Source organism: Poecilia latipinna, unplaced genomic scaffold (assembly GCF_001443285.1).
Source record: "Poecilia latipinna isolate Pla-1442-1.1 unplaced genomic scaffold, P_latipinna-1.0 Scaffold423, whole genome shotgun sequence".
In the NCBI taxonomy this organism is placed as follows: domain Eukaryota; kingdom Metazoa; phylum Chordata; class Actinopteri; order Cyprinodontiformes; family Poeciliidae; genus Poecilia; species Poecilia latipinna.
In genome coordinates, this window is record NW_015113039.1 from 356,516 (window position 1) to 381,178 (window position 24,663).

The 24,663-nt window shown below is 40.9% G+C and overlaps 3 protein-coding genes across 4 annotated transcripts in view; 2 read left to right on the forward strand and 1 right to left on the reverse strand.

Moving 5' to 3' along the window:
- The window catches only part of cacna1sb (calcium channel, voltage-dependent, L type, alpha 1S subunit, b), a 24,414-nt gene extending 15,864 nt beyond the window's left edge, over positions 1-8,550 (forward strand). Inside the window, exons 27-45 of the mRNA XM_015037910.1 lie at positions 618-728; positions 804-887; positions 1,452-1,499; positions 2,902-2,928; positions 3,007-3,132; positions 3,209-3,274; positions 3,390-3,481; positions 3,560-3,719; positions 3,852-3,979; positions 4,082-4,178; positions 4,618-4,720; positions 4,819-4,920; positions 4,998-5,131; positions 5,225-5,350; positions 5,789-5,997; positions 6,089-6,153; positions 6,563-6,609; positions 6,700-6,774; positions 7,223-8,550. Coding sequence (XP_014893396.1) covers positions 618-728; positions 804-887; positions 1,452-1,499; positions 2,902-2,928; positions 3,007-3,132; positions 3,209-3,274; positions 3,390-3,481; positions 3,560-3,719; positions 3,852-3,979; positions 4,082-4,178; positions 4,618-4,720; positions 4,819-4,920; positions 4,998-5,131; positions 5,225-5,350; positions 5,789-5,997; positions 6,089-6,153; positions 6,563-6,609; positions 6,700-6,774; positions 7,223-7,528 — 2,106 coding nt within the window. The 3' untranslated portion in view covers positions 7,529-8,550. The remainder of the gene's footprint in view (positions 1-617; positions 729-803; positions 888-1,451; positions 1,500-2,901; positions 2,929-3,006; positions 3,133-3,208; positions 3,275-3,389; positions 3,482-3,559; positions 3,720-3,851; positions 3,980-4,081; positions 4,179-4,617; positions 4,721-4,818; positions 4,921-4,997; positions 5,132-5,224; positions 5,351-5,788; positions 5,998-6,088; positions 6,154-6,562; positions 6,610-6,699; positions 6,775-7,222) is intronic.
- Positions 8,551-8,642: 92 nt separating this feature from the next.
- Positions 8,643-19,148, reverse strand: smc1a (structural maintenance of chromosomes 1A). The gene is made up of 26 exons (XM_015037914.1): positions 18,736-19,148; positions 17,864-18,052; positions 17,545-17,657; positions 17,106-17,309; positions 16,420-16,658; positions 16,073-16,331; positions 15,653-15,793; positions 15,469-15,551; positions 15,257-15,356; positions 14,244-14,351; positions 13,962-14,147; positions 13,381-13,560; positions 13,149-13,295; positions 12,910-13,047; positions 12,708-12,824; positions 12,517-12,623; positions 12,278-12,419; positions 12,044-12,189; positions 11,806-11,959; positions 11,601-11,708; positions 11,179-11,335; positions 10,928-11,082; positions 10,540-10,691; positions 10,309-10,378; positions 10,110-10,220; positions 8,643-9,409 (listed from the first exon to the last, which is right to left on the reverse strand). The coding sequence occupies exons 1-26, from the start codon at positions 18,842-18,844 to the stop codon at positions 9,329-9,331; spliced, it is 3,696 nt and encodes a 1,231-aa protein (XP_014893400.1). The 5' UTR covers positions 18,845-19,148; the 3' UTR covers positions 8,643-9,328.
- Positions 19,149-19,274: 126 nt separating this feature from the next.
- On the forward strand, positions 19,275-23,691 carry ribc1 (RIB43A domain with coiled-coils 1). Of its 2 annotated transcripts, XM_015037915.1 has the most exons (9): positions 19,275-19,487; positions 19,616-19,763; positions 20,003-20,223; positions 20,475-20,680; positions 20,772-20,886; positions 21,162-21,280; positions 22,577-22,813; positions 23,215-23,381; positions 23,535-23,691. In XM_015037915.1, the coding sequence occupies exons 3-9, from the start codon at positions 20,025-20,027 to the stop codon at positions 23,614-23,616; spliced, it is 1,125 nt and encodes a 374-aa protein (XP_014893401.1). In that variant the 5' UTR covers positions 19,275-19,487; positions 19,616-19,763; positions 20,003-20,024; the 3' UTR covers positions 23,617-23,691. The 2 variants fall into 2 exon arrangements, with proteins under 2 accessions (XP_014893401.1, XP_014893402.1); XM_015037916.1 differs by lacking the exon at positions 19,616-19,763 and having other exon boundaries at positions 19,276-19,487.
- The last annotated feature ends 972 nt before the right edge of the window (positions 23,692-24,663 follow it).

The window sequence follows — 24,663 nt, forward strand, 5'->3', positions numbered from 1 at the left end:
TTTTTTGCTTTAGTTTTTTTTCCCCTTTTTTTTTTTTTTTTTTTTTTTGGCTGAGACGTTGCATGTTCTGACAATTATTTTTGCTCTAGTTTTGGATGCTTTGTAACTGGAAGGATTTTCTCTTACTTTTTTTTTTTTTTTGCTTATGGACAGTGGCAAAAACATATTGTTTTTACAACTGAGAGCATCGTATTAGGATCTCAAGAAATATCTGAACTTTGACCCCAGTTTGCAGAGGAGTTGAGATGTAGAGCAGAACCAAAGAGCAGAGAGAGAAGTTCAAACTCAGACTCCAAATTTAATTGCTCTCCTGGAGCAATAATTAACATATGCCATGTGTGATATTGTGACCTCCCTAAAATAATGGCCTAAGTAATTTTTTGCCAATTTTTTTTTCTCTGATTCATCTTTTAGCAAGAAAGAGGTGGTGACTACTTTCCCAAAATTACTTTTGGAAAAGAAAAAACAGTGATTACTTTAGGAAGGTGACAATATGCTATTAAAGTCCTCCTCATGTGTGTTTCTGCCCCACTGTCATAAATGTTTGAGTCTTCCAGAATTTGATCTTTTGAATTCATTTCTAACTAAATGAAGTCATTTTCCTCCCATCCGAACAGCACTGCAACCAGTCGAACTACGTTACCAAGCTGTCAGACACTCTGAACCTGATCTTCACTGTGCTCTTCACTGTGGAGATGATACTTAAGCTCATGGCCTTCAAAGTGAGGGTGAGTACTCTAATGTCTGCCGTTCTTATAAGGAGATCCCCGGCGCTGATCCATATGACTCGTCTCTCTCTGCAGGGCTACTTTGGAGATCCCTGGAACGTCTTCGACTTCATCATAGTCATTGGTAGCGTCGTCGACGTCATCCTGAGTGAAGTGGACGTGAGTACACGTGACACACCAGCACGTATATTTCGCGGCAAACTTAAAAGAACTCTACGTTTTTCAGGCTGCTGTTGCAGGTGCTGTTTGTTGAAGTCCCTGGCGTCCTGCAGTTTGATTTGAGAGATTGAGTTTATTTGTTGTTCTGAGGTTTTTGATGTTTTGCCTTTATCACGTTGCTTTGTTTCCAGAGCTCCTTTGTACCTTGTGCAACCACCGATTCACTTCCATCACAGCGGCACCATCTTTTTTTTTTTTGCTATCACTCATTTCACTCTTGATAAAGATTGCACATTGTGTATGTTTTCTGAACATCTAAAAAGAGCACAACTCCAGTTAGGAAATTAATTAATGAATTAAATGTTTTGTCGCAGCAGAATTGTGTCAGTTAGGTTGCACTGTGCTGTCCTTGTTTAATGCACAAACTGGCCACAAATTCCCCCCTTTTTTTTTTTTTTTTTTTGCAAATTTCTCCAGTTCCTCTTCATCATTCTATCCACACGCCCCTTCACTCCTCTCTCTGTCCTTCATCCCCCTCACTCCTCATATGTCTATCCTCCACAGGCCGCCCTGGACTCCAGTGGAGGACTGTACTGTCTTCATGGCTGTGCTGTAAATATCTGCACCGCTGCATGAGCCTTGTTGTGTGAGCACTCTGCTGCGTTCTCAACTAAAACACTACTCTCGCTTTCACCTCCACACTCTCCCTTTACTCTGACGAGTCGCTGCTTTAGTTGTGTTTGTTGACGGAAAAGTGTAAATGTAAGACAAACCTCCTTCAGCCTGATATGTTAAGCCGCAAGTTAGTTTTTTTTTTTTGTTTTTTTTTGCAATTTGCATCAGCAAGTTAAGAGCTCATGACTGCTTGACTGGTAGAGCAAACATGCTGTTTTATTGATGCAAATTGTGTTGATTTGTTTCGTTTTGCATGGGTTACAAGTTTAAATCCATCAAATTACGATATGTGATATTAATTAAAGTTGGTGAATTAACAATGTTACCTTTTCTTGAAAGTTGTGAATCTGCAGTTGCCAGGCTGGCTATTGATGTCTTAGCCTTGCAAGAATATTCATAACCACTGAACTCTTTCATAATTTGTCTTGCTATAAACCATAAAGCTCAAGCGTATTTTAGCAAGATTCCACGAGATGCATCCAAAACGTAGTAGGGTACAATTGCAATGTAAAACAAATATGAAACATAATTTTCATTAATACAAATTAAAAAATTATGGAGCGTGTTCTAAAAGCACATTTTGTTGTAGCTACAGCTAGCAGCTGTGCACGTCAAGAAACTTTTGAAGCTCAGTCAGGTTGAGCAGAGAGCATTTTGTTAGACTTCCTACTGGTTTTTGGACTTTGACTGGGTCATTCTCATGTAGGGATACAGTTTGAGTTAAACCAGTCCCTGGTAGATCTTGGTGGTATATTTTAAGTCGTTTTCCTGCTGATTGATGACGGTGGACCTCAGACTCAAATCTTTAACAGTCTGTTACATGTTTCTTTTTTTTTTTTTTTTTTTTTTTTTTCCCAGAACTGCCCTGTATCACTTGAGCCATCCCTCTATCAACTCTTGCCAACTTCTTTGTCAATAGAGTCTCCCCCACCTGAGCTGTGGATTTCTGAAGCCCCCCCAGAGTTATCATGAGCCTCTTGGCTGCTTCTCTGATTAGCACTGCCTTTGAGCAGCTGGTTAGTTTAGGTGAACATCCATTACTTTAACTTTTCTTCTGAACATGGTTTTGTGGGATGCTTAACCTGCGAGATCTTCACAGAACAGATGTACTACTACTTTTATTTAACTCCAAACAGGGGGAGTCCTATGAATAAAGTGACTTTTAAAGATAATTAATTGCCCTGGATTTTCTTCAGGAGTATCTTTCTGAATTGGAGCTAAAGTAAACTGAACTTTGTGATTACAAAAGGACAATGTGTGAAAAAGTTAGAGTTGTGGATACTTTTGCGAGGAAATGTAGTAAATGGGGACTGATTCATGCACAACTTCCTCTTTTCAGGAGACAGATCCTATGGAAGAAATTGCGGTAAGTCAGTATCTCCTCATTTAAAAGCCACGTTTTTGTGGTTTTCCTCCATGAAGCAGCTGTCCTCTTGTCCAACAGGCTTCTGAAAACGCCTCGGTCTCCATCACATTCTTCCGACTCTTCCGCGTCATGCGTCTAGTCAAGCTGCTGAACCGGTCGGAGGGCATCCGTAACCTGCTCTGGACCTTCATCAAGTCTTTCCAGGTTTAGTTCTCGTCGTCTCGTTTTATCCTCATCATTTCATGTCAGTGTTTCTGACCCGTCTGTTTTCTGTCTGCAGGCTCTCCCTCATGTTGCTCTCCTCATCGTGATGCTCTTCTTCATTTACGCTGTGATCGGGATGCAGGTACAGCCGCCAGTGTTAATTCTGCTAAAGACAAAACTTTGCGGGTTGTTATTATGTATCTGGTTCCGGGTGGAAAACACGATGTGAATCTAATTTGAATGGCAACAACCTACAGATCTTTGGAAAGGTAGCCTTAGTGGACGGCACCCAGATCAACCGCAACAACAACTTCCAGACATTCCCTCAGGCGGTTCTGATGTTATTCCGGTGGGTACCTTCTCCACAATGTGTTATTTAAAGCCTGAGCCGGTGTCTCGCTGTTCAAGGTGTGTTTTATGTATCCAGATGTGCGACTGGTGAGGCTTGGCAGGACGTCATGATGGCGTCGATGTACGGGAAGATGTGTGACCCCAAGTCTGACTTCCTGCCAGGAGAAGAGTACACCTGCGGCTCCAACTTTGCTGTCTTTTACTTCCTCAGCTTCTACTGTCTCTGTGCCTTCCTGGTCAGAAACAGCTTCATCTTTAACGCTCCTCCTTTTCTTTAACCGTTCACGCTTCAGCAAAAATCACAATACAAAAGGAGTGAAAACAGAAGCGGCTGCAGACACAGTTATCTGTTTTCCATCCCAATCCAGATCCTCAATCTGTTTGTTGCCGTCATCATGGACAACTTTGACTATCTCACCCGTGATTGGTCTCTTCTTGGTCCACACCATCTGGACGAGTTCAAGAAAATCTGGGCAGAGTACGACCCCGAGGCCACGTGAGTCTGAACGCTACTGGAACGTTCACGTTTCGTATTTGTTTATGTAAAAGAAAAACAATGATGCATTGGTAGGAAATAAAATGTCTCTCTTACCTAAAGAGGGAGAATCAAACATCTGGATGTGGTGACTCTGCTGCGACGGATCCAGCCTCCGCTTGGCTTCGGCAAGTTCTGTCCTCATCGCGCTGCGTGCAAGGTACACTTGTCCAGAAACCTGCGCTAAATGCAACAGTTTACAGTTCAACACATTTCACCTGAAAACATTTGGCTTGTGTCCCTTGGTCGGCATCGTCTCAGTGCGTAATGATGTTAAACTGCTACACTACGGACACTAATGTGACTCTAATGTATGAGCAATTGGAGGCTCAAACTGATGTCTGGGTGTTCTTGAACATCCAAGTTTCTTTCGGGGCAGCGGTTTGGGCCGAAACTTTGACACAGCTGGGCGTTCCAGCCGGACCCTAATCGCTCATCAAATACGGTTTTACAAAAGATAAAGTGCCAGCAAACTTGACCCCTATGTGTGTGGATTAAAAGAGTTTCACATAAAAGCTGTGCATGAAATCAGAATGTTTGAACATCTACTCTGGAAAAGGAATTGCTCAATTCATTCATTGTCGTTCTTCTGTCTGCAGCGCTTGGTTGGGATGAACATGCCCCTCAACAGCGATGGCACCGTCACGTTCAACGCCACCCTGTTCGCTCTGGTCAGGACGGCGCTAAAAATCAAAACCGAAGGTGCGGCACATCAAAAGCCCCGTTCAAGTCATAAGACGAAATTCGCTCCTTCAAATATCACCCGTTTCTGTGTTTTCTTTCTCAAACACTTTTTACAGGAAACTTTGAGCAGGCCAATGAGGAGCTTAGAGCGATTATAAAGAAAATCTGGAAACGCACCAGCATGAAACTGCTGGACCAGGTCATCCCCCCTATAGGAGGTCAGTCTGTGGACGCAGATAAGATGCTTTACGAAAAGATCCCCAACTTCTCACATAGACACATCTGTGACCTGCAGATGACGAGGTGACTGTGGGGAAATTCTACGCAACGTTTCTGCTCCAAGACCATTTACGGAAGTTTCTGAAACGCCAGGAGGAGTATTACGGCTACCGTCCGTCCAAGAAGAGCACCTCGGGTCCAGAGATTCAGGTTGCTTGAAGAGATCTTATTGACTTTCCATCTCCGTAAACATGGGAAGGATCTTAACGTTCAGCTTCTCGCCGCTTTCTGTTCATTTTCTAGGCGGGTCTGAGGAGCATAGAGGAAGAAGCAGCTCCGGAGATGCACAGGGCAATTTCAGGAGACTTGCAGAACGAGGAAGAAATGGACAGAGTGATGGACGAGGCCGCAGAAGAAACCATTTATCAAGTAGGAAACCAGATAACACCTGTGATTGTTTACGACTGTTGTCATAAAGTGTCATTCGGTAAATAGTGACACTTTTAATGCAAATTAATTGACTTTTAATTTAAGTTTTAATGCAGCTTTGCATAAAAAAGTATTACCAAGCAATGCTGAGTTGATACTTTTGGTGCAATTTTTAATGTATATTTGCATTGAAAGTGTCATTATTTACCAAAAGACACTTAACGACGACAGTCAAAAACATTCACGAAGGCTAGTTCATGTTCATGTTATGTTCATGATGTAACACTACACTGAATGTAATGTTAATCTTATCCACACCACTTCAAATAAAGTGTTACCAGAAATCTTTTTGAATGTTACGACGTTTGTGGCATTCACATTCTGTAACTCAGTGGCACCTTCACCACTTTTACCTGCTTTTGCGCTCGGTATCTCCAGCGCTCTCACGGTCTGTTCGGCAACCGAGTCGAATCCTTCGCCGCCGAGGCCGCCGACACTCAGAGCTCCCAGATGACCCACCAGCGGCCCCTCCAGTTCTCAGAGAGCCAGTCCGAGTCTCCGCCCAACTCCTCCGCCCTGGCTCCCAGCGCGGACTTTTTCCCCGCGACGGCACCAAAAAGCAACACAAACAACAACGCCTTCGCAGAGTGAGCAGCAAGCAACACACACACACTCCCGTCCGGCTGGATGTGTGATAAAAGCTTTTGTGTCTGATTGCTTTTACTGTTTCTGTTTCAGATTTTTCTTTGACAGAGAAGCCAGTCCAGATGAGTTCTATAATCCCTCTGAGGACGAGGAACCAGGTGCGACAGGGGACATGAGACACCTAGAGACATGTCTGCACACACAGCGCGGGGCTCCCGAGTTTTTTCCCCATTTTGTCACAATACAAACACACACTTTATTGCATTGCATCAATAAAGTATCACAGACCACAAGAAAACAGTACATCCTCTTGAAGTGGAGGAACATGATTCCTCAACCTTTTAAAATTCTGAAATTAGGAGGAGCTTTTGCATTCAGCCCCACTTTACTCTGAAACCCTTAGAAGAAAACCAAAATGCAGCCATATGGCTTAAAATGTCATATAATTCATGAATGAGTTCACCTCCATGTGGTTTAATCCCAGTGTAAATGCATAAATGTGAAAGATAAAATAATGCTAATGACAAATAAACCCTAAAAATTGGCTTTTTTTTTCCCATTTTCCAGACCCAAGACACTCCTGGAGCTTCACAGTAAAAACAAACAAAACACAGGTATCTTCTTCCTGAGCTTGTACATGAAACTGTGACATTTGTGATGTGAACAGAGTATAAATTTCATGTATGACAACATGTCTTACGCAGTTCCCTTATGAGCCTGAGTGGATGGAGAGTCGGAGTCGGAGCTCAAAGACTGCAGCCGATCAGCTTGTTCAGGAGGTGAGGAGGGAAACTCACTCACTGCTCCACTTCTGTAACGGATCGATATTTTTGGTCACGATTAAGGTTTGATTTTAAAATGTTTAGGAACCAAGGCCTAAAGTCTAAAATGCAGGAAAGAGAGTTGGATCTTCTATGTTATTTGCTCAACACTGTATGTAAGTAAGGGCTGGACCAATCCTCCTTACTTCCAACCTCCATTTCTTTAGTTATTTTTATACTTACCAGCCATGTTCCAGTTTATGCTCATTTATAATTTAAGCTCCCAATAAGATACATTGAAGTTTGTGGTTGCCATCAAGTGGATTTCGGGACACGTGTCCCCTGAAATGTTCATAATATTTTGAGATTTTCAAATTGGACTTTTGTAAAATAAATAAAAAATACAAGTAGAATGTTTTCTAATATGAATAAAATAACAAGGCTTGTTGTTGTTTTTTCCCCTCAGGCCCTTGAAATGGGCGGTCTGGCCTCCCTGTCCAAAGATCCTGCTTTTGTCTCCGTAACTAAGAAGGAGATGGCCGACGCCATGCATATGCCCGTTTCAGAGATGGAGGGCGTGGCGAGGGGCATCCTCAGCGAACGCTCCGACAGCGTCCCCTCTGTCAAAAAACGACGTCCCGTCCCCGTCCCTCCACCCGTCCCTGCTGGAGGGGGACAAAGACCCGGCCAGCCGGAGCCGGCGGTCAGGAAGAAGAGACGTCCGGTTCCCACAGTTCCTAGCCGAAAGAAACGGGATGACTCCGAAGTTTAGGTGTGCGTTCAGTGAGTTAATGTGGATAAAGCGACTTCAGCTCGTTCAAGCTCGTTGCCCCTTTGACGATCTGTTATCTGTTAGCCTGACTCCAGGTCAAACAGCAGGTTGGGGAAATTGGGTACACCGAGACATCTTTCAGATGTATGACTAATAAAAACAGAATATCTTAAAGTAAGCTGATTGATACACGTCTTGTACTTTATCATTTACTGAGGATATCCATTCCACAGAGGGGGACAGCTGAGTGAATAAGGAAAGTTTCTGACTGTAGCCTCACTGAAGGGGGCAGTGATAGTGGGCGAGGCTCAGTGTAAACTAAACTAATGGCAGCAGCCTTTTTTTTTTTTTGTGCTGCAGTTGGTAAGATGGTGGGAAAGAACTGTGGTAAGTGGAAACAGCTAGTTTTGTCTTCCTACCAGAAATCAAAAGTATTTAAAAGGTAGGAGCTTCAAATTGACTTTGTGACTGAAATTTCAGCAGGTTTTCTGTTTAAAACTGTCCGTAGCAGTTTATTGTAGCAACGATTATCCCAAGTTCTAGCTGTAATAAACTGTTTGCTTTATAATCAATGTAGTAAAAAGTCACCGTACAGTTATGGGTTGTATGTTTGTCCCTTAGATTAGATTTGGTCCCTGAAGGGTTCTCAGCATACCTGGAGTATGGTTGCTTTAGCTTGAAACTTCAGAGCCACATTTTTTATTCACATCAGTGGTGGACTTTTGCACTTGATCCATTGTTTTGTGCTCAGATTCAGTCTTCCCAGAGGACTTTTATATTTTTCCTTATTGATATTGTCCTCTGATGTGTCTGCGTTCAACTGTCACACATCGAGTTTTAACGGTACTGTAAAGTATTTTCATCTTTACTCTCCCTTTACTTTGGATTCTGTACAATAAAGTTTGATATGTTTTCACCGTTAAACCCTCATAAAAAAAACAAAAAAAAAAACATCTAATCCAATATGTTTGTATGAGCATCGTTTTTTCCCTGGATACAAATAAAGAACCTCGACATGTGGATGCCTGGTTGCCGTCTCTGGACGTGTTAAAACTGAAAGAAATGTTTTCTTCTTAAACTGAAAACGAATGAATAAGTACGAAGACAAACACACATGAATTCACTTTAGATTTATTAAAGCAAAGCCAACCAAACGGACATAATTATCTTATTCATGCTGAAGTGGTTTCAGGTGATTCTCCAACTTATTAGGTACTTTTGACATAATAAGTCAGGTTTCAAAAAGCTTTGAAATCTTCCAGCAGCAGTTTAAGCTGCAGCCATTTTTACTGCTTTTATTTAGTTATCGCGCAGGGAATCCATCCACCACACAACTAAACACTCCTGATTGAGCTTTTTTTTTTTTTAAAAAAAAAAAAGTTGCACATATGAAATGTAATTTGCTTTTAAGCACACAGAGGACAGGCAAAGGCTTTAAACAAAAACTGAGAGCCATAAATGGTATAAAAAAGGAACTTGCTTATTTTAAAGGCATTTCATTAACTGGTTAGTATAAATCTTACAGTTCACTAAAAAGCGTCGAGTCTCCTTTTACTTTATCATAATTCACTACAATAATGAACAATAATGGTCAAATTTAGAAAGGGTTATTTCCATTGAATGTACAGAAATCTTAGTTTTTACTCCAAAAAAAAAAAAAAAAACAAAACAAAAAAACACATCCCAGCAAGAAAAGGTTTAGAGAATGACTAAACTACAAAAAAATACAACAACAAAAAACTGAAGACTTACTGAATACATGATCTGAAACTATATAGAACACTACTGAGCAGGCTCTTATTACTCATTTGGATTCGGGTTGGCATCAGGATACTGCGACAGGTCAAAGGTGAGAACTTTGCTGATAACACAATCTCCTTGCTGTGAAAAAGAAAACAAGAACCACTTTAATTTCTTCAAATAATCACTTCAATGTCATAGATGCTCTAAAAACAAAGTTTATATATTTCAGTCCTGCCAGCTTGATAAATAAAAACTCTTTGGAGGGCAGAAATGCTCAGCAGAAAACTGATGAGGTTGGACATCCTGTTGCTGAAAATTACAATTAGCATTTGTTTTATATCGCGCCGTCTAATTATGTGTGTGACTATCGTTGTTAAAAACACCATAAAAAAAGGGGTAACGAAGTGGTAAGGTGGTCAAGTCTTCAAGAAACTACATTTAAGTTGTTTCAAAGTGGAAACAAGAGGTACCATCAAGAAGCAAAGTCTCAGATAAAACCTTGATTTTTTTTTTTTTTAGATGAAATTAAGTCTTTTTAATGTTCCCAATCACTTCTGATTATCTGATTTTTATTGTTGGGGGGGTTTTCGAACAGCAAAAAAAAAATATCACCACTTACAAAAAATTTATGTATCACAACTTTTACTGTTAAAAGACATAATCGCATGTCATCCTAATACAGTCCAGTTCAAGTTACAATGCTAAATGTTACAGAAACGTATCAAAGCGAGTCACGATGTCAAAGCTTAATGTTTTTTTTTTGTTTTTTTTATCATATATCATATTTACAAAGTGTGAGTGTTGTAATGTTTGACGGTCAGTGAAAAGGGAAACCTACCTCTGGATAAACGCCTATAAGAGAGTCAGCCTTGGTGTAGAACTCCTCCTTCAGAGAAATGACAATAGCTTGGAAGTTTTGTACCGACTGGTCTTTGATGTAATTGGCCACCTTGAGAAGAAAGGACATATATATATGTATTTCTTTTAGTCACAAGGATCACTGATGAAAAGTCAGCGACAGTGAAATCTGAACGCACTTTGCCAATATTAGTGTTGTCCAGAGCGGCATCGATCTCATCCAGGACGAAGAACGGCGCCGGTTTGTAGCTGCAAGGACACAGAGGAGACGTTAAAGATGTGGACAGAAATCTACTTTCATCCAGGTCCTAAAAATATTTAAATATCACAAACACACCAAGCAGGATTCACCAATGCTCGTTATTTAAGAAAGGTTAAAATGTCCGCTTGTGTTGCTTTTTTTGTCAGACCTGTGGATAGCAAAAAGCAGAGCCAGGGCAGCAACAGTCTTCTCTCCTCCAGACAGGTTATCCATGGGTCTGAACCTTTTCCCTGGCGCCACACAGTTATAGTTGATACCGTCCAGATACGGTTCCTCTGGGTTTTCTGGGCCCAGAAAAGCCTGCAAAACACCAAGAGTGATTCAGATTTCAGACCAACTTAGTCACCAGCCAAAATACTTTTTTTTTTTTTTTTTGTGCAGCACAATGATTGGGATTAAATATTGTTTTTCCTACTAAGAAAGATAATCAACCAGCAGGAAGTTTAAGAGCTGGGTTGTCTCGTACTCTGCAACAGTAAATGTGACTGATAACACAATGTTTTTTTGATTTTGCTCCAGTAACAGCTAAAACACACCTGTGCGCTGCTGTTGCGTGACAGAGCTTTGTAGATCTCATCGATGTTGGTGGCCACAGACTCGAAGCAGGTATTAAAACGATCAAACCTCTCTTTCTTGATTTGCTCGAAGGCTTGCTTCGCCTTTTTGGCTCTCTTACGAGCGGCCTCAAACTCTGAAATCAAGCGGGTAAAGTCATCAGAAAGAGTTCATTTTAGACCAGTCCTCTGGTCCTGTCTCCGTTTCGCCAACCATGATCATGTCCTCTCACCATCGCTGGTCTCCTGGAACTTGTCCCTGACGCTCTCCAGCTTTTCCATGGCCTTCATGTTGGGGGCGCTGATCCTCTGCAGGATGCTCTGCTGCTCGTTCAGACGCTGCTGCAGCGTGTTTGTCTCTGCTTTTATCTCCTCTTCTGACAATGCATCCTACAGGATATTACAAAGGTTTAATTTTCTTATTTTTTATTTTAATAACTGAAATATTACATGTCTTTTATTTAAAAAAAAAAAAAAAACAGCTCTACACTGTTTGAAAAGTAGTAAGCTTCTAAAAGCTTAGCAGATAAAAGTGGTTTACCCTGAGAAATCTATGCAACATTTTTTTTCAGAGTGGGAACCGCTTTAATATAAGATACAGGAAATTCTTATGGTTCAAAAAGATGAATCTCTTGAATTATTTGGAGCATCTAACCTTCAGATCTTCAGACAAGTTGCTATAGTCGATTTCTATTAGAGCTTCTTTAGCCAGAACGCTGCTGGATGTCCTCTGACTGCTGGAGTCATCTGTCTGGGAGCTCCCCTACAACAGCAACAAATTATTTAAATTTCTTTTCAAATCCTGATTTTAAAAAAAAAAGCGGTGCATAAAAGCAAACGTCTTTGCCATGTCCTCATACCTCTCCCTGGCTGATATCATCCATGGTTCCAGAGCGAAGCGGCAGCCTGATGTCCTGCATCTTGCAGGCCTGCAGCAGGTTGTGGCGGTCACTGCGCTTCTGCTCCAGTTTGGTCTCGATGGCGGTGACCTCCTTCTGGAGCTGGGTCAGCTCTCTGGAAGGCAACAAACAGGCCAAATAGATTTAGAAGATACACACCAATACGTTTTATTTAATCTTGGTTTTAGTCAGCACTGACTTGTTGGCGCCTCCCAGTTTTTTGCGAATCTCCTCCATTTCGTGGTTTTTATCGTTGACTTCAGATTTCTTGGTGAGATGTTGGTTCTTCAGGTCCTGCAGCTGGGCCATCGTCTCATCGATGATTTTCATGTGTCTGTGCTCCTCCTAAGTAAAACCACAGATCACACCCGTCTTGATTTCAAGCTAAGTCAATATTAAGCCATTAATGCTGACTTTGAATATATTTCTGGACCTTCTTAAGGCGCTCTATCTCAGCCTCATCTTTCTTAACAGTTTGCTCCCACATCATGACTTTCTCCTGGTCCTCCTTCAGCTGGTTCTTCTCGTAGTCCACCTGGATTCCCAGACGGGTCTTCTGGGTCTCAAACTCAAGACTGAAATTAAACAACACGAGTCAAAAAAAACAAAACAAAAAAAAAAAAACAAAAAAAAAAGACAAAAAAAAAAAAAAGTGACAATCTCTAAACTGACCGCTTCTTTGCGATCTCATTCTGCCTCTTCACTTTCTCCTCTTCAAATTCTCGGATGTTTCTCACTCCGATCTCCTTACAGAATTCAACAAACACCTCGTCCTCCACCTACAAGACAAACCCAGCCGTTAACCTACAGAGAACCGCTTGTAAAGCCGGTTTTAAGCAGGCCGTGCGTTCAGTCAGTCTCACTAGGTTCATGCGGTCTCGGAGGTCAGTGATCTCTCGCTCGCGGGATTGGATGATCCTCTTGATGTCATTGATGCGAGGGCCAAAATTCGCAAGTTCACTCTCAAGTTTGGATTTCTCCTGCGAACAAGAAATAAAAAAAAAAACACTTTAAAACCACCAATCGCTGTTCAAAAAAAGACAAAACGAGAGGCTCGGGGCGAACCTGCATGTTGAGGGAGAGGTGCCTGGTTTTGGTCTGCTCCAGGTCGCTCTGGGAGTATTTGAGTCTCATCTGCAGGCCGTGTGCCTGAGACTGCACCTGACGCAGTTCTGCCTCCTTCCTCTTTGCCTTCATTTGCTCCTGCAAAGAAAATTCGAAAGTGATTCATGCTAAAAACAAACCGCAAGGCATAAATGAATTAAATAGGCAATCAAATTCTTGACTTCTTCTGAGTTGGTTACCTTTAGCTCCTCTGTGAGTTTTTCCTTCTTCTCCTTTAGTTTGTCCACCGCCTTCTCGTCCCAGCGTCTGGCCTTGGCCTTCAGGTCGCTGGCTCCTCCGGAGATGACTCCTGACTTCTGGAACAACGTGCCATCCAGGGCTACAGTCTGAACACGGGATAATAAAGACACATCAGCAAACTGACATCTTAGAATACCAACAGCATTTCTCATCCCGAACCAGGTTCGTCACCTTGTGTCTGTAAGGCCCTCCGAAAGCGATCCTTCGTGCGTCCTCCACATTCTCACAAACCAGAGCGTTGCCGCAAGCGTACTGGAGGGCTTTCTTGATGTGTGGCGGCTCGTAGCGGATCACATCTATCACCAGCTTGGCCCCGCGCAACTCTCTCAGTTTTTCATCTGTTGGTTTGACCTTAAGGGGGTAAAAAAAAAAAGGTTTTCTGCTCATTGGGTGATCAATATGGATGATAATTACCTCCAAAACTGCTGCTAAATCAGGGGACTCAAGTTTTACTGTCCTGCAACTTTTAGATGCCCCCCTGTTCCTACACACCTGAATCAGACTAATGGTTCATCATCAGCACTCGGACGAACCTGATGATATGCTGAACAGATAATTCAACCCTTTCATTCAGCTGTGTTGGAACTGGGAGACATCTAAAAGTCACAGCACAGTGTCAGTGAGGACTAGAGATCTCTGTTCTAAATATTTGAAAATGCACTTATTACCAGTGCATAATAAAATCTTTATTTTCAGTACTTTCCATTCTGATTACTCTTTCCTTGAGGTGTTGTCTGTGGTGTAATATTCACCTCAAGATAGTCCAGAGGAAGGAAGGTCTCAGGCTCTCCTCTCTGCTCCTTGATGTACTGAATGCAGTCTCGGCCGGTTTTCTCTGAGTCGACGATGATGGCGTCCATGTTCTTGCCCAACACTTTGGTTACAGCAATCTGATATTTCTTCTGAGTGGGCTGGCACAGGTCGATCAGGCGGCCGTACTGAAAACACAACAGCAGGTGGCTTTGTTCAAATATGTTCAACATGTTGTCCAGTTTTGGACACTGAAGGGTCGATTCTGTACATCAGTAGCTTACCACAGATCCGGGATAAAGTCTCTTGATGCTCTCCATGATTTCTGCCTTGCGCTGCTGTCGACTGTTCTCCTGTCTGTCGATCCTGGCGTCTCCCAGCTGCTCCATCACCTGAAGCAAATGGAAGTGGTCAGTCCCATCCTGTCATGCTTTTCATGTCAATGAAAAGATATTTATTCACACAAGATATTTATTAAATGGGAGAAGTGGAGTTTTGTTGTGGTTACTTGCGCACGCACACACACACACGCACACACACACACACACACAAAAGCTGTGCTCTACTCTGTGGAGCTGAAAATATTTCTACTTTTACTCCTCAGGTTACGTATGGGACTCTGGGAAAACGCACCAATGGTGTGGCTGTCCATGTAAATTTTGTATGTAGATTGTCTTAAGGAATTGCAACTGACAAAGTTAAATAATAATAGTAAAATAAAATCCACTTGTGCATAATTAAATTTCTAATTACACTTTCATATTTAAAACAGAAGCGTTCTGTTAGCATGTTTGCATTTTTAATTGTGATAAATTGGATATTTTCTTAATTCAGATTTGATGATTTCTATAATGCAATGGAAACACTTTTTATAATACAGGTTATTATAATGTGGTTATAATAACCTGTATAATAGGTTAATACAGGTTATTAACCTATTAATACAGGTTAATAAACCTGTATTAATTGTAGACTCTTCTTTCTGAAGAGACTTTCAGCTCTTCAGAAAGAAGCAACATTTTGCCCATCCCAATGTAAAATCAACAGTATTTCAAATCTGCCTAAATTGGCCGAGACCCAAAGCATTTAAAGACACCAGTCAGAAACAGGCATAATGACCCACTTTTACTTTTTGATGTAAGATTCTTAGATGTACAGAGAAGAAAGCAGTTCTCTACAGGTAAGCTAAAGAAAAAGATCAAAACATATCAACTTCAAGTAAAGTACAGAAGGTTAAAAATGTGAATATGTTCAATGAGTAAAGCCATCACTGCTTTGTCTTTTCTATTTTATTTACCTGATTAAGCTCCATGTTTATTTCATCAATCCTCCTCTTGGCCATCTCTACTTCCTCCGTCAGCTCCTCCTCCATGCGCTTCTGCTCATCAAGTGACTGTCTGAAGTTGAGCAATATGGAAATGTGTGAGTGAAGGAGTAAAATAAATCATACTAGCAGCTCAATGAACAGCAGGAATCTGCTCAGAGAGAGCAAATACACCAGCGACGTACCTGCTGGTGGCGATGTAGTCCTCTAGCTTCTCGATACGCTTCTGGTTTTCTTCTATTTCACGAATCTTCTGCTTGATTTTGGCCTGAGAAATGAGGAAACATTTGCAGACTCAGCTTTTTTTTTTATCTGAGATTAAAAAAAGCTGTTGTCACTTTTTCTTATTCTTTTTTTTTTTTTTTTTACCTCTGTCTCCACTTTCTTCCTCTCCTCCAAATCAAGGCGGTCCTGGTCAGCCTTCTGGTCCCGGTTGAACTTCTCCAGTTCCTGGGCCAGAGTGGCAGCGCGCTTACTGGCCTCCTCCTTCAGGCGATGGTACTGCTTCACCTGAGGGGAAGGAGGAAAAGAGAGTCAAGCGAATTCATTTTTCCGGAAAGCAAATATTGAGATCAATAACTTCAGAAAACATGCACATTTCTTTTAAGAATGTGGAGATTAAATAAGCTGGGAGGGCAGAAATTATTTCGTTGTATTACATGTATTTTAATCTACTTCAAATGCTATAACACAAATGTGAACAAACTTTTCATTTGCTAATGGCATCTATTGGTTTGACTGAAGTTTCATTGAATAAAAGGACTAAGGAAGTTTTAAATCGAGTCGGACCTGATTTTCCTCCAGTGTGAGGTCCTGGCCCTGGCTCTGAGCCTCCTCCTCCATTCTTTCCTCAAACTCCTGCTTGGCCAACTCCACCGCTCTCATCTCCTTATCCAGCTCATCCATGTCAGCTTTGCGCTTCTTGTACATCTTCTGGGCGTTCTGATGAGATTTTTTCGCAGCTTCGAGCTTTTTGATTTTGTGCGCCGTGTTCTCTTTGGCCTTGATGTACTGAGGCCTCTTTTGATTCAGCTCAGAGTCCTTTTCCCTGCAAATAGGATGAAAATAATTATTTTGCACTGAAAATTTTAGGGCATGCACACCCAGAAGGCGACCAGAACCACATGAGGACATACTTGATTTCTTTCTCGATGGTCTGCTGCTCCCTCATCAGCCTGCCCAATTCTTTCTTCTTGTCCTTCAGCTCCTCTTCAACGTGGTCCATCTTTTTACGGTCCTTATCGATTTCTTTGTTCCGCTGGCCGAGCTCTTTGTTCAGCTTCTCAATCTCGACCTCATTGTGGTACAACTTGAAGAGCTGTAACTGTACGCTGGCTCTGGCCACCTCATCTTTAAGGCGTTGGTATCGCTCAGCCTGACAAGGACATCAAGAACAAGAGAGAAAATAACGCGATTAGCTTTCCGATCATTTTTTTGTTGTTGTTTTTAGAACTTATTTAGGTTCAACTTTATGGCAGATTTAGATTTGATTTGCAATAACTAAGGCGGTCTTGGGAGGATTGAAATACACCAATCAGGCTTTCCCTGGTAGAAATTTTTTTTGATTAATTTATTAAAATTAAATTTATTCACATTTTTTTTCTTGCAGCACTTTATATAACGTGTAAAAGAAAAACCTTGAGTATTGAATCCAAATAAATTAATTTGATTTTTACTCAACTCAAAAAAGTCAGATTGAAAATAGCAGAAGTTATTACATTTTATGCATTTAATTTTCTATATTTGACCAGCTCAACCCTGACCAGTGAAAAGCAAAGGAAAACAGACTCATTTTGACCTCTAGTTATTTCAAAGCGCCTACCTCCTCTTTCTCCTGCTTGGCTTCTTTGCGTTCTGCAGCAATGTTTTTCTTGCGGTGATAATTGAACTGAGTGTCTTCTTCTGCTTTCACCATCTCCTTCTTCCTGCGGTCATACTCTTGTGCCAACTCCCCGGAACGCGAGATCTCCTCAAACAGCGCCGTTCGCTCTTTGGGGTTCTTCATGGCAATGGACTCCACAGCCCCCTTTGGTGTAATAAAACAAACAAAATAAAAAAAAAAAACCCTCAGGTGAATAAAAGCAGTTGCCCAAAGAATTACAGACTAAAATATTACTGCACCATCGAAATTTGGTATTAGCCAGGGATGAAACACTTAATCTAATTCACTTACTAATCAAGCAATACCAAAAGTATGTCAGCTTTATACAAATGGTTTGCTACTGAAACACTGTGAAGGAAGCGATTCACTAAACACTTACCTGAAAGACAAGAAAGTTTCTGGCTTTGATCAGAATGCCAAGTTTTTCCAGCTCCTCGCTGTATTCAGGTAGTCCAACCACTTTATTGTTTATGCGGTACTCGGATGAGGCCCCTAAGACAAACCGTGTGGTTTAGTTACAAAGCAAACGTGGTAGGAGCAACACACATGTTGTTCTTAACAGAATTAGAATTGGTTAACTACACAATATTTGTCATGTTCTTCAAACAGAAAGATATGTAATGACAAAAAGCATTGATTTTTACTATAGAAATTACCGACAGACGGTATATCTTCTCAATTTGTACATAACTTCTTACCAATAATGACCCGTGTGAAGGAACGCTCCTCTCCGTTATCCTCTTGGTACACCATGCTGACAAACGCTCTGTTGGCAGCTGGCTTCCCCACAGGAGCTCCATGGATTAGGTCCTTCAAAGTCTTAACACGCAGGTTACTAGTCTTTTCTGCCAACACAAAGCTGATGGCATCCATGAGGTTGGATTTACCTGCAATGAAATGCATTGAAATTTTAAGTTCTGTTTCCACACCCTAAACGGATTTCCTTTTGCTTCTTTTGTTTTCTCTTATATTAATGCATCACAAAGTTAAAATCTTTCATAGCTGCCATTTTTGTCAGACCTTGCTTGTATCTGAGGCTATCCAAAAAAAAAATGCATTTTGTTAGGAAAGGTTTCTGCATAGAATTGGTGGGGAGTAGTTTGTAGGACAAGTAATGACATATGTAAAAGCCCCATAAGCTTTATATTTTATAAACAGTTTATTGCGTTAATTATTAAATGTGTAAGACACCTAGAAAGTCCCAATAAATACAAAAGCAAAATGTATAGAAGAATTATCATCTCAACCGAAAATAAATCTGTGTTGTTTTCTGATTAAGCAAAATACACAATTTGTCATTCACAAAACTAAAGTGCGTGGCATGTTATTACTAAAGCAATAGCATGCCATCCGACAAACTATTAAATAGATACCTACAACAATAACGAAGTGCAAAAATATTTAGTACCCGTATTACAAAATACACACTCCAATGTTAGTAAAGTGTTTTACAATAAACCATACCTAATTGCTACAAGAATAAACAGTACAACGAGAAGACAACGTGTTTACCGTTAGCCAATGGTAGCAAACAGTTTACATTTTGCCTTAGCTCTCCATCATAACATACCCGATCCATTGGGTCCGATAATTGCCGTAAACTTGTGAAAAGGTCCGATGATTTGTCGTCCTTTGTATGACTTGAAGTTTTCTATCTCTATTAGTTTCAAATAGCCCATTTTCCTTGTTAATGAGCTTATATTTGGATGAAAATCGGCACGGACAATGTTAAGACAGTTAGCTAATAATGCTAGCAGCCAGTCTGCAGCGAACAACTTGTCTAACACAAACAAAGTGAACTTGTAAATGAATGAACGCTCCTGCTCAACATGTAGCTCGCTTGCACATAAGTTACATTATGAAGTAAATGCAAAGTCTCTAACATAAAAACCGTGTAAAAAAATCCTTGTCAAATTTAATCGGAACACTCGTAACAACAGAGCGCCATTTTACAACCTAACAGGAAAAGCTTAAGCGCGCGAGACTCGAAACCTCGCATTTTCTCGCGAGGTGGAGTTAAAAGCGACGTAACCGTGCGACACGTATATGACTGTGTCTATGGTAACCGTTGCTAATGACATTTAAAATAGAAAAAAAATATAATTACCTTTAAATTCTACCAATATATTTGTCAAATTACTTAAGTCTATTTTTAAGTTTAGAGAGACTTTCTCTTGTAGCAAAAAAAAAAAAAAAAAAAAAAAGTGTTACCATGGTTACTAGGGCAGCCAAACCCAAACATAACACGGTGACAGCAGCGTAGGAAATTACAGTTGATGTTAACTGTAATTTTCTACGTTTTATGCAGCTAGTGTCTTACAGGTAAGAGTGAGGATATGGATTTATTAGTTCTTCTAAGAAATTTGAAATGTAATTTAAAAGCTCTCTACAAGAGAGACGGAGGAGCCAATTAATCTGGATGCCTTTTTATCTTTCTTTTCTGAATGAAGAAAAAGCCTATTTTCACAACAAAAAAACTCCACGGGATAAAGACGACCTACAGTTTAACTTAAGGTGAAGAAGCTTTTTTATTTTTTTACCTGCGGAGCCTGATATGCTATTTGGCACTGGAAGTACTTGACCTCGTTCTAATATACTGTATGTATTAATTACTGAATTAATTTAATATTTTTTGTTTTGTTTTGAATTTTTTTATTTGGAAAAGTGTTTCTTGTTTTTGAATTTGTTATCATTTCTTTGTATTTTTTTTTTTTATTTTAGCCCTTTTGTATGTCAACAGCCGCATCTATAATAACTCTTTGAAAAATTTGAATTACAACATCTTATTTCCCTTTGGGATCAATAAAATAGTTTTGAATTTAATTTTTTCCCCTCAGAACCTGACTAGAAACCATAAAAATGTATAAAGTGGACTTGCCTGTTGATGATTCACAAGACAAGGTCGTGGAGGCCCGAAGGTCTGCAGAAAGAGCTCGCAAAGCCCGATTCTTCAACCCTCGCCAGCGTGTGATGGGCGTCGACCTGGATGCTCTAAACCAGCAAGTCCTGGAAAATAAGCACAAGCGAAGCTGTGAGAAACTACGAAACAGGGATTTTGGTAACTACAAACATTCTCCTATGTCTTTTGCTTCTGTCAGACTGCCCAAGGGTGGCTGTGGCTACAATGTAGTAGCTTTCCACCATCGGTTTGTGTGTGAATGGGTGAAAGAGCTTTGGATTTGTCTGGACTAGACAAAGAGCTACACAAGAACAGTTAATTTACCATTTATGAAGAAACTACACAGTGATAAAATTACGTCTTATCACTAATAAATACAGATCACTTGTATATTTTTGAACTTATTTCAGATAACCTGCAGAGACGCCAAGATGAAATGTTACTTCTGCAAGATAGTAATGAGAAAGAGAAGCGGAAAGCTTTGCAAAAGGACCTGAACCAGTTCTGGGATTTACAGCAGCAAATGAAGATCTCTCATGATGTCGAGGTGAAGGGGCAGTACAACCTCACGATTCCAGAGTCTGAACTGGGGCCTTCCAGCATGCACATATTTGAGGTAGGATTGTGTGCTTGAACGGGCAACAGCAGTAAATCCAATAACAGTGGGAAGTCACCTTGTTCTTTCTTTGTTTTTGTTTGATTTACAGGGAGAAGATCGCAGACGGAAGGAAAGGGTTAAAGAACAAATGAGAAAAAAAGTAAAAGATTTGCAAGAACAAATGGACGATAAGAAAATGAGGGACAAGAGAGCGAAGCACAGAGGTGAAAAGAGCGAAACGTGAACGTGCACACACAAAACACACACACACGATTACCTATGAGCAGAATTAATCCAAGAGCTGCTATAAATCACACAAACGTGCTTCGTGGTTTTCCGCACAAACAATCACATCTTCCCACACAGTCCTCTCTGCCAGGTGACTTTGATGAATGCTCATCCCGAAGTGCTGCGAGTGTGTGGCTTGAGACCTATTTTCAGTGGGTAATAGCTAATGCAGTTGTAAAAAAACAAAAACACATTTCCGCACGCTTCACAGAGATGCTGTTGAACAATCAGCTGGTGAATCAAGACCTAATGTGGGCCCAGCAGAATGCAGTCGAAGAGGAGCGTAGGAAAGCTGCCCTCGTCTCACTCTGGAACGACAATCAAGCCCTGGTACGCAACAAACACACACACATTGATGCACATGTTTGAAGACGAACCCAGAGGGGATTCTAATCTGTGACAGAGGTTTCTCGGCTGGGACGTTCAAATGAGAATTGCAAACTCAAAATGTTGAGCGATGCCTACACACACTTGACACAAGAGGAGGGAGGGGTGGGGCAGTCGCATCGTTTGGTGCCAACCAACACGCACGGATGAACTAACATGATGCGTGCGTGGAATCGGTTTGTTATTTGAAAGCCCCCTCTTAGCTGCTCCCTCATTTGCCTGAGCACTCTTGTCTCAATTCCCCCTTGTGCGAAATTCTTCTATAGCCTTCAGGTCATGGCATTTTTCATGATAATTATGTAGTTTACTTGGGAGACAGTGCAGCATACAGGTGCTTTTCAATGAATTAGAATGCTCTCAAAAGTTATTTGATTCGGTAATGTAATTCAGAATGTGAAACTTATTATATAATTTCACGCAAATTAATATATTTTTGTCGACCGTGGGGGGTTTTTTTCGCAAATAATGAAAACCAGAAATCCTGTCATTCAGCAAACTAAAATATCACATAAAACCAATAAAATAATTACAAAAATTTTTAATGAGAAAATGTTATGCTACAGCCATGTTATGACCTACAAAAACATCCAGAAAACAGTTGTCCAGCAGACGGTTATTGACACAGGGAAAAAAGTTACATGGAAGGAAAATACATTATACCGCAAGAAGTCTTTGCTCACACCTCCGAATCATTGGATTCAGGTGTTCTCATCCACTCCCATGCCCTAAAGTGTATGAAGTCCTGCAATTACATGCTCCCAACATTGTGGGAAAAGTTTGGGAATGCCCCCTTCTTATTCCAAAATGCATCAGTGCACATAACAGTGCCCATAAAGACACGGATGAAGGCGTTTGGTATGAAAGAAATTGACTGTTTTGCACACTAGAGACCTGACCTCAAACCAGTAGCATATCTTTGGTATGAATAAGATTGAAGATTGTCAGACAGACCTTCTCACCCAATACCAGTGTTTGACCTTACAAATGCATTTATGCCAGATAGGTCAAAAATCCTCATAAAAACACTTCGTTCATTGATGAACGCTTTCAAACAAGAGCTAAAGTTGTTATAGCTGCAAAGGGGTTGTGGCCATCAAAGCTTATGTGAGTGAACATTTCGCAGGTTTATAAAGACTCCTGTTTTCTTTTTTTGTTTGTTTGTTTATTTGTTTCTTTGTCATAATCTTTGAGATTTCTCTAGGTCAGTGCTGAGGCCTCATCCTATATTGTTCCACACAGGCTGAAGTGCGAGCTCTGGACCGCAGGGAGCAGCGTAGGAACGAGGCAGCGGATAATCTGGTAGAAATATGGCACGCTGGGACATCTGACATGTTGACAGAGACTGCAGAGCCAGCAGAGACCTATTTGGGAGGAGGGAGACCGCCGCACGTTCTGCCAGACAAGTGGAGGGGGATGAGCCTCGCGCAGCTCAACCACTTCCACGAGCAGAGAGAGCAACAGCGCCTCGAGAAAAAGGTACTCCTGCTGTCCCGGTTATATGGTGTCGCTTCCATAAATGCATGAGTCTCCATCCAGGCAGCGCACAGCATGTCTGAAGGTTCATAACTGTTCAGTTTATTTTTTTCCTTCAAGACTGGAAGCTGAAGTTGAAACTGAATATTTTTACTTTAAGGTCAAGTCTTGTCTGTGAAAACAAAAGGATTTGCTTGATTTTGGAACAGCTTTCATGTCTACGCTGGATAAAATTAGGTTCATTTACTCACACAGAGAAAACCCATACAGCCAGGGGAAGAGCATGCAAAATTAGCTTAACATTAGATATTTGTTAGGTTTGCAACCAACTGCTTTAGAGCAATATATCTATAGTACACAACTTATGCCACTTTTGTTGTTGTTGTTGCTGTTGTTGTTGATAGAAACAACTTGAGGCAGATAAGATTAGGGATGCAGCCTGGGACATGCAGCTCCTGAAGATTTCCAAAGCAGGAGACGAGAAGGACCAGAAAATGGCAGAACTAAGAAGACAACAGAGAATCCTGATGGACCAAGAAAACAAGCAGCTGGCCAGACTGCAGCAGGCACAGTGAGCTCTAAACCCACACACGCACGCACGCACGCACGCACTTTTGTCAGGTAACTTGTTTATAAATTGATAAATAATATGAAATGTATTATAGAAATGAGCATTTTCTGTCCGTTTCTGCACACTATATGTACATTTCTGTTTCTGTTCCAGTCAGCACTATCTGAATAAGGAGCTCTATACCAACAAACCCACCAGGGATTATTTTGCCCAGTTTAACACTGGTTGCCGCTAACCAAGACCCACCACCAGCTTGTCCCCTGTCAACAATTTACTTTTGTCAATAAAGGATTGAATGTTGTTAAACCAATGATGTAGTGTCCATTGTCCAACACTAGGGGGTGCTATAATTTCAAGAAGTTTATATTCCAAGGATGACTGAATGGTTTTACACAACATTTTGTAGGAACCTTCCAAATCTGTTTACATAATCCCAATGAAAATTTGTATTTAATTCTGGACTGTGCCTCTAAGTTGCTGTGAAAAAGTATTTGCCACCTAACTGATTCTGTCGGATATTTTTTGTTTGTTTGTTTTGGATTTCAACATCAGCCAAAGACAATCTGAACAAATAGAGAAAAAAAAAATCAGTTTTCAAATTATGATTTTATTTATTTTGTTATAAAGCCATTCAAACCAATCTCAGTCTGTCTCTATGTTTAAAGTAGAGAGGACACAAAAGAACCCAGAACAACATGTTATGCACATGTTACAGGTGAGCAAGGGAGAAAAAGAACCAGACTGTTCTTTAGTGATCCAAAGTTGATGAAAGTAAAATTTACACTTGATTTGGAAATCAAGGTCCCAGAGTCTGGAGGAAGAGCGGAGAGGCACAGCAGCATCCACATTGCTTGAAGCTCAATGTGAAATTTTCACAGTCGGTGATGGTTTGGGGTGTCATGTTCTCTGCTAGTTTCGGTCTGCTGAGTTTTCTAAAGTCCACAGTCTATCATCAAATTAGTGCGCTGAATGCTCACTTCTGCTAATAAGCTTTACAGACATGTTAACTTCATTTCCCAGCAGGACTTGGCACCGGCCCACACTGCCAAATGTACCCAGAAGCGGTTCGATGAACATGGTGCTCCGGTTTCTGATTAGCCAGCAAACTTAGCTGCCCTAAACCCAAGAGAGGATCGATGCAATATTGTTAAAGTAAAGACGGAAGACACAGAAACCACAATGATGACCTGAAAGCTTTTTTTAAAGCAACACAGGCTTTTATTACACCACCTTAGCCGATTACTTGAGGGCATACAGTTCATCATTTGTAAGTCATAATCAT

What these genes read in the sequence shown, in the direction of transcription:
- smc1a (XM_015037914.1), bottom strand. Translation starts at nt 18,844, where the DNA reads ATGGGCTATTTGAAACTAATAGAGATAGAAAACTTCAAGTCATACAAA. An exon ending in TATCGGACCCAATGGATCGG is followed by an intron (nt 18,053 to 18,735) that starts GTATGTTATGAT and finishes ATTTCATTGCAG; the next exon opens with GTAAATCCAACCTCATGGAT. An exon ending in ATGATATCAGCCAGGGAGAG is followed by an intron (nt 11,709 to 11,805) that starts GTATGAGGACAT and finishes TTGCTGTTGTAG; the next exon opens with GGGAGCTCCCAGACAGATGA.
- ribc1 (XM_015037915.1), top strand. Translation starts at nt 20,025, where the DNA reads ATGTATAAAGTGGACTTGCCTGTTGATGATTCACAAGACAAGGTCGTG. An exon ending in AACAGCGCCTCGAGAAAAAG is followed by an intron (nt 22,814 to 23,214) that starts GTACTCCTGCTG and finishes TGTTGTTGATAG; the next exon opens with AAACAACTTGAGGCAGATAA. An exon ending in GCCAGACTGCAGCAGGCACA is followed by an intron (nt 23,382 to 23,534) that starts GTGAGCTCTAAA and finishes TTTCTGTTCCAG; the next exon opens with TCAGCACTATCTGAATAAGG.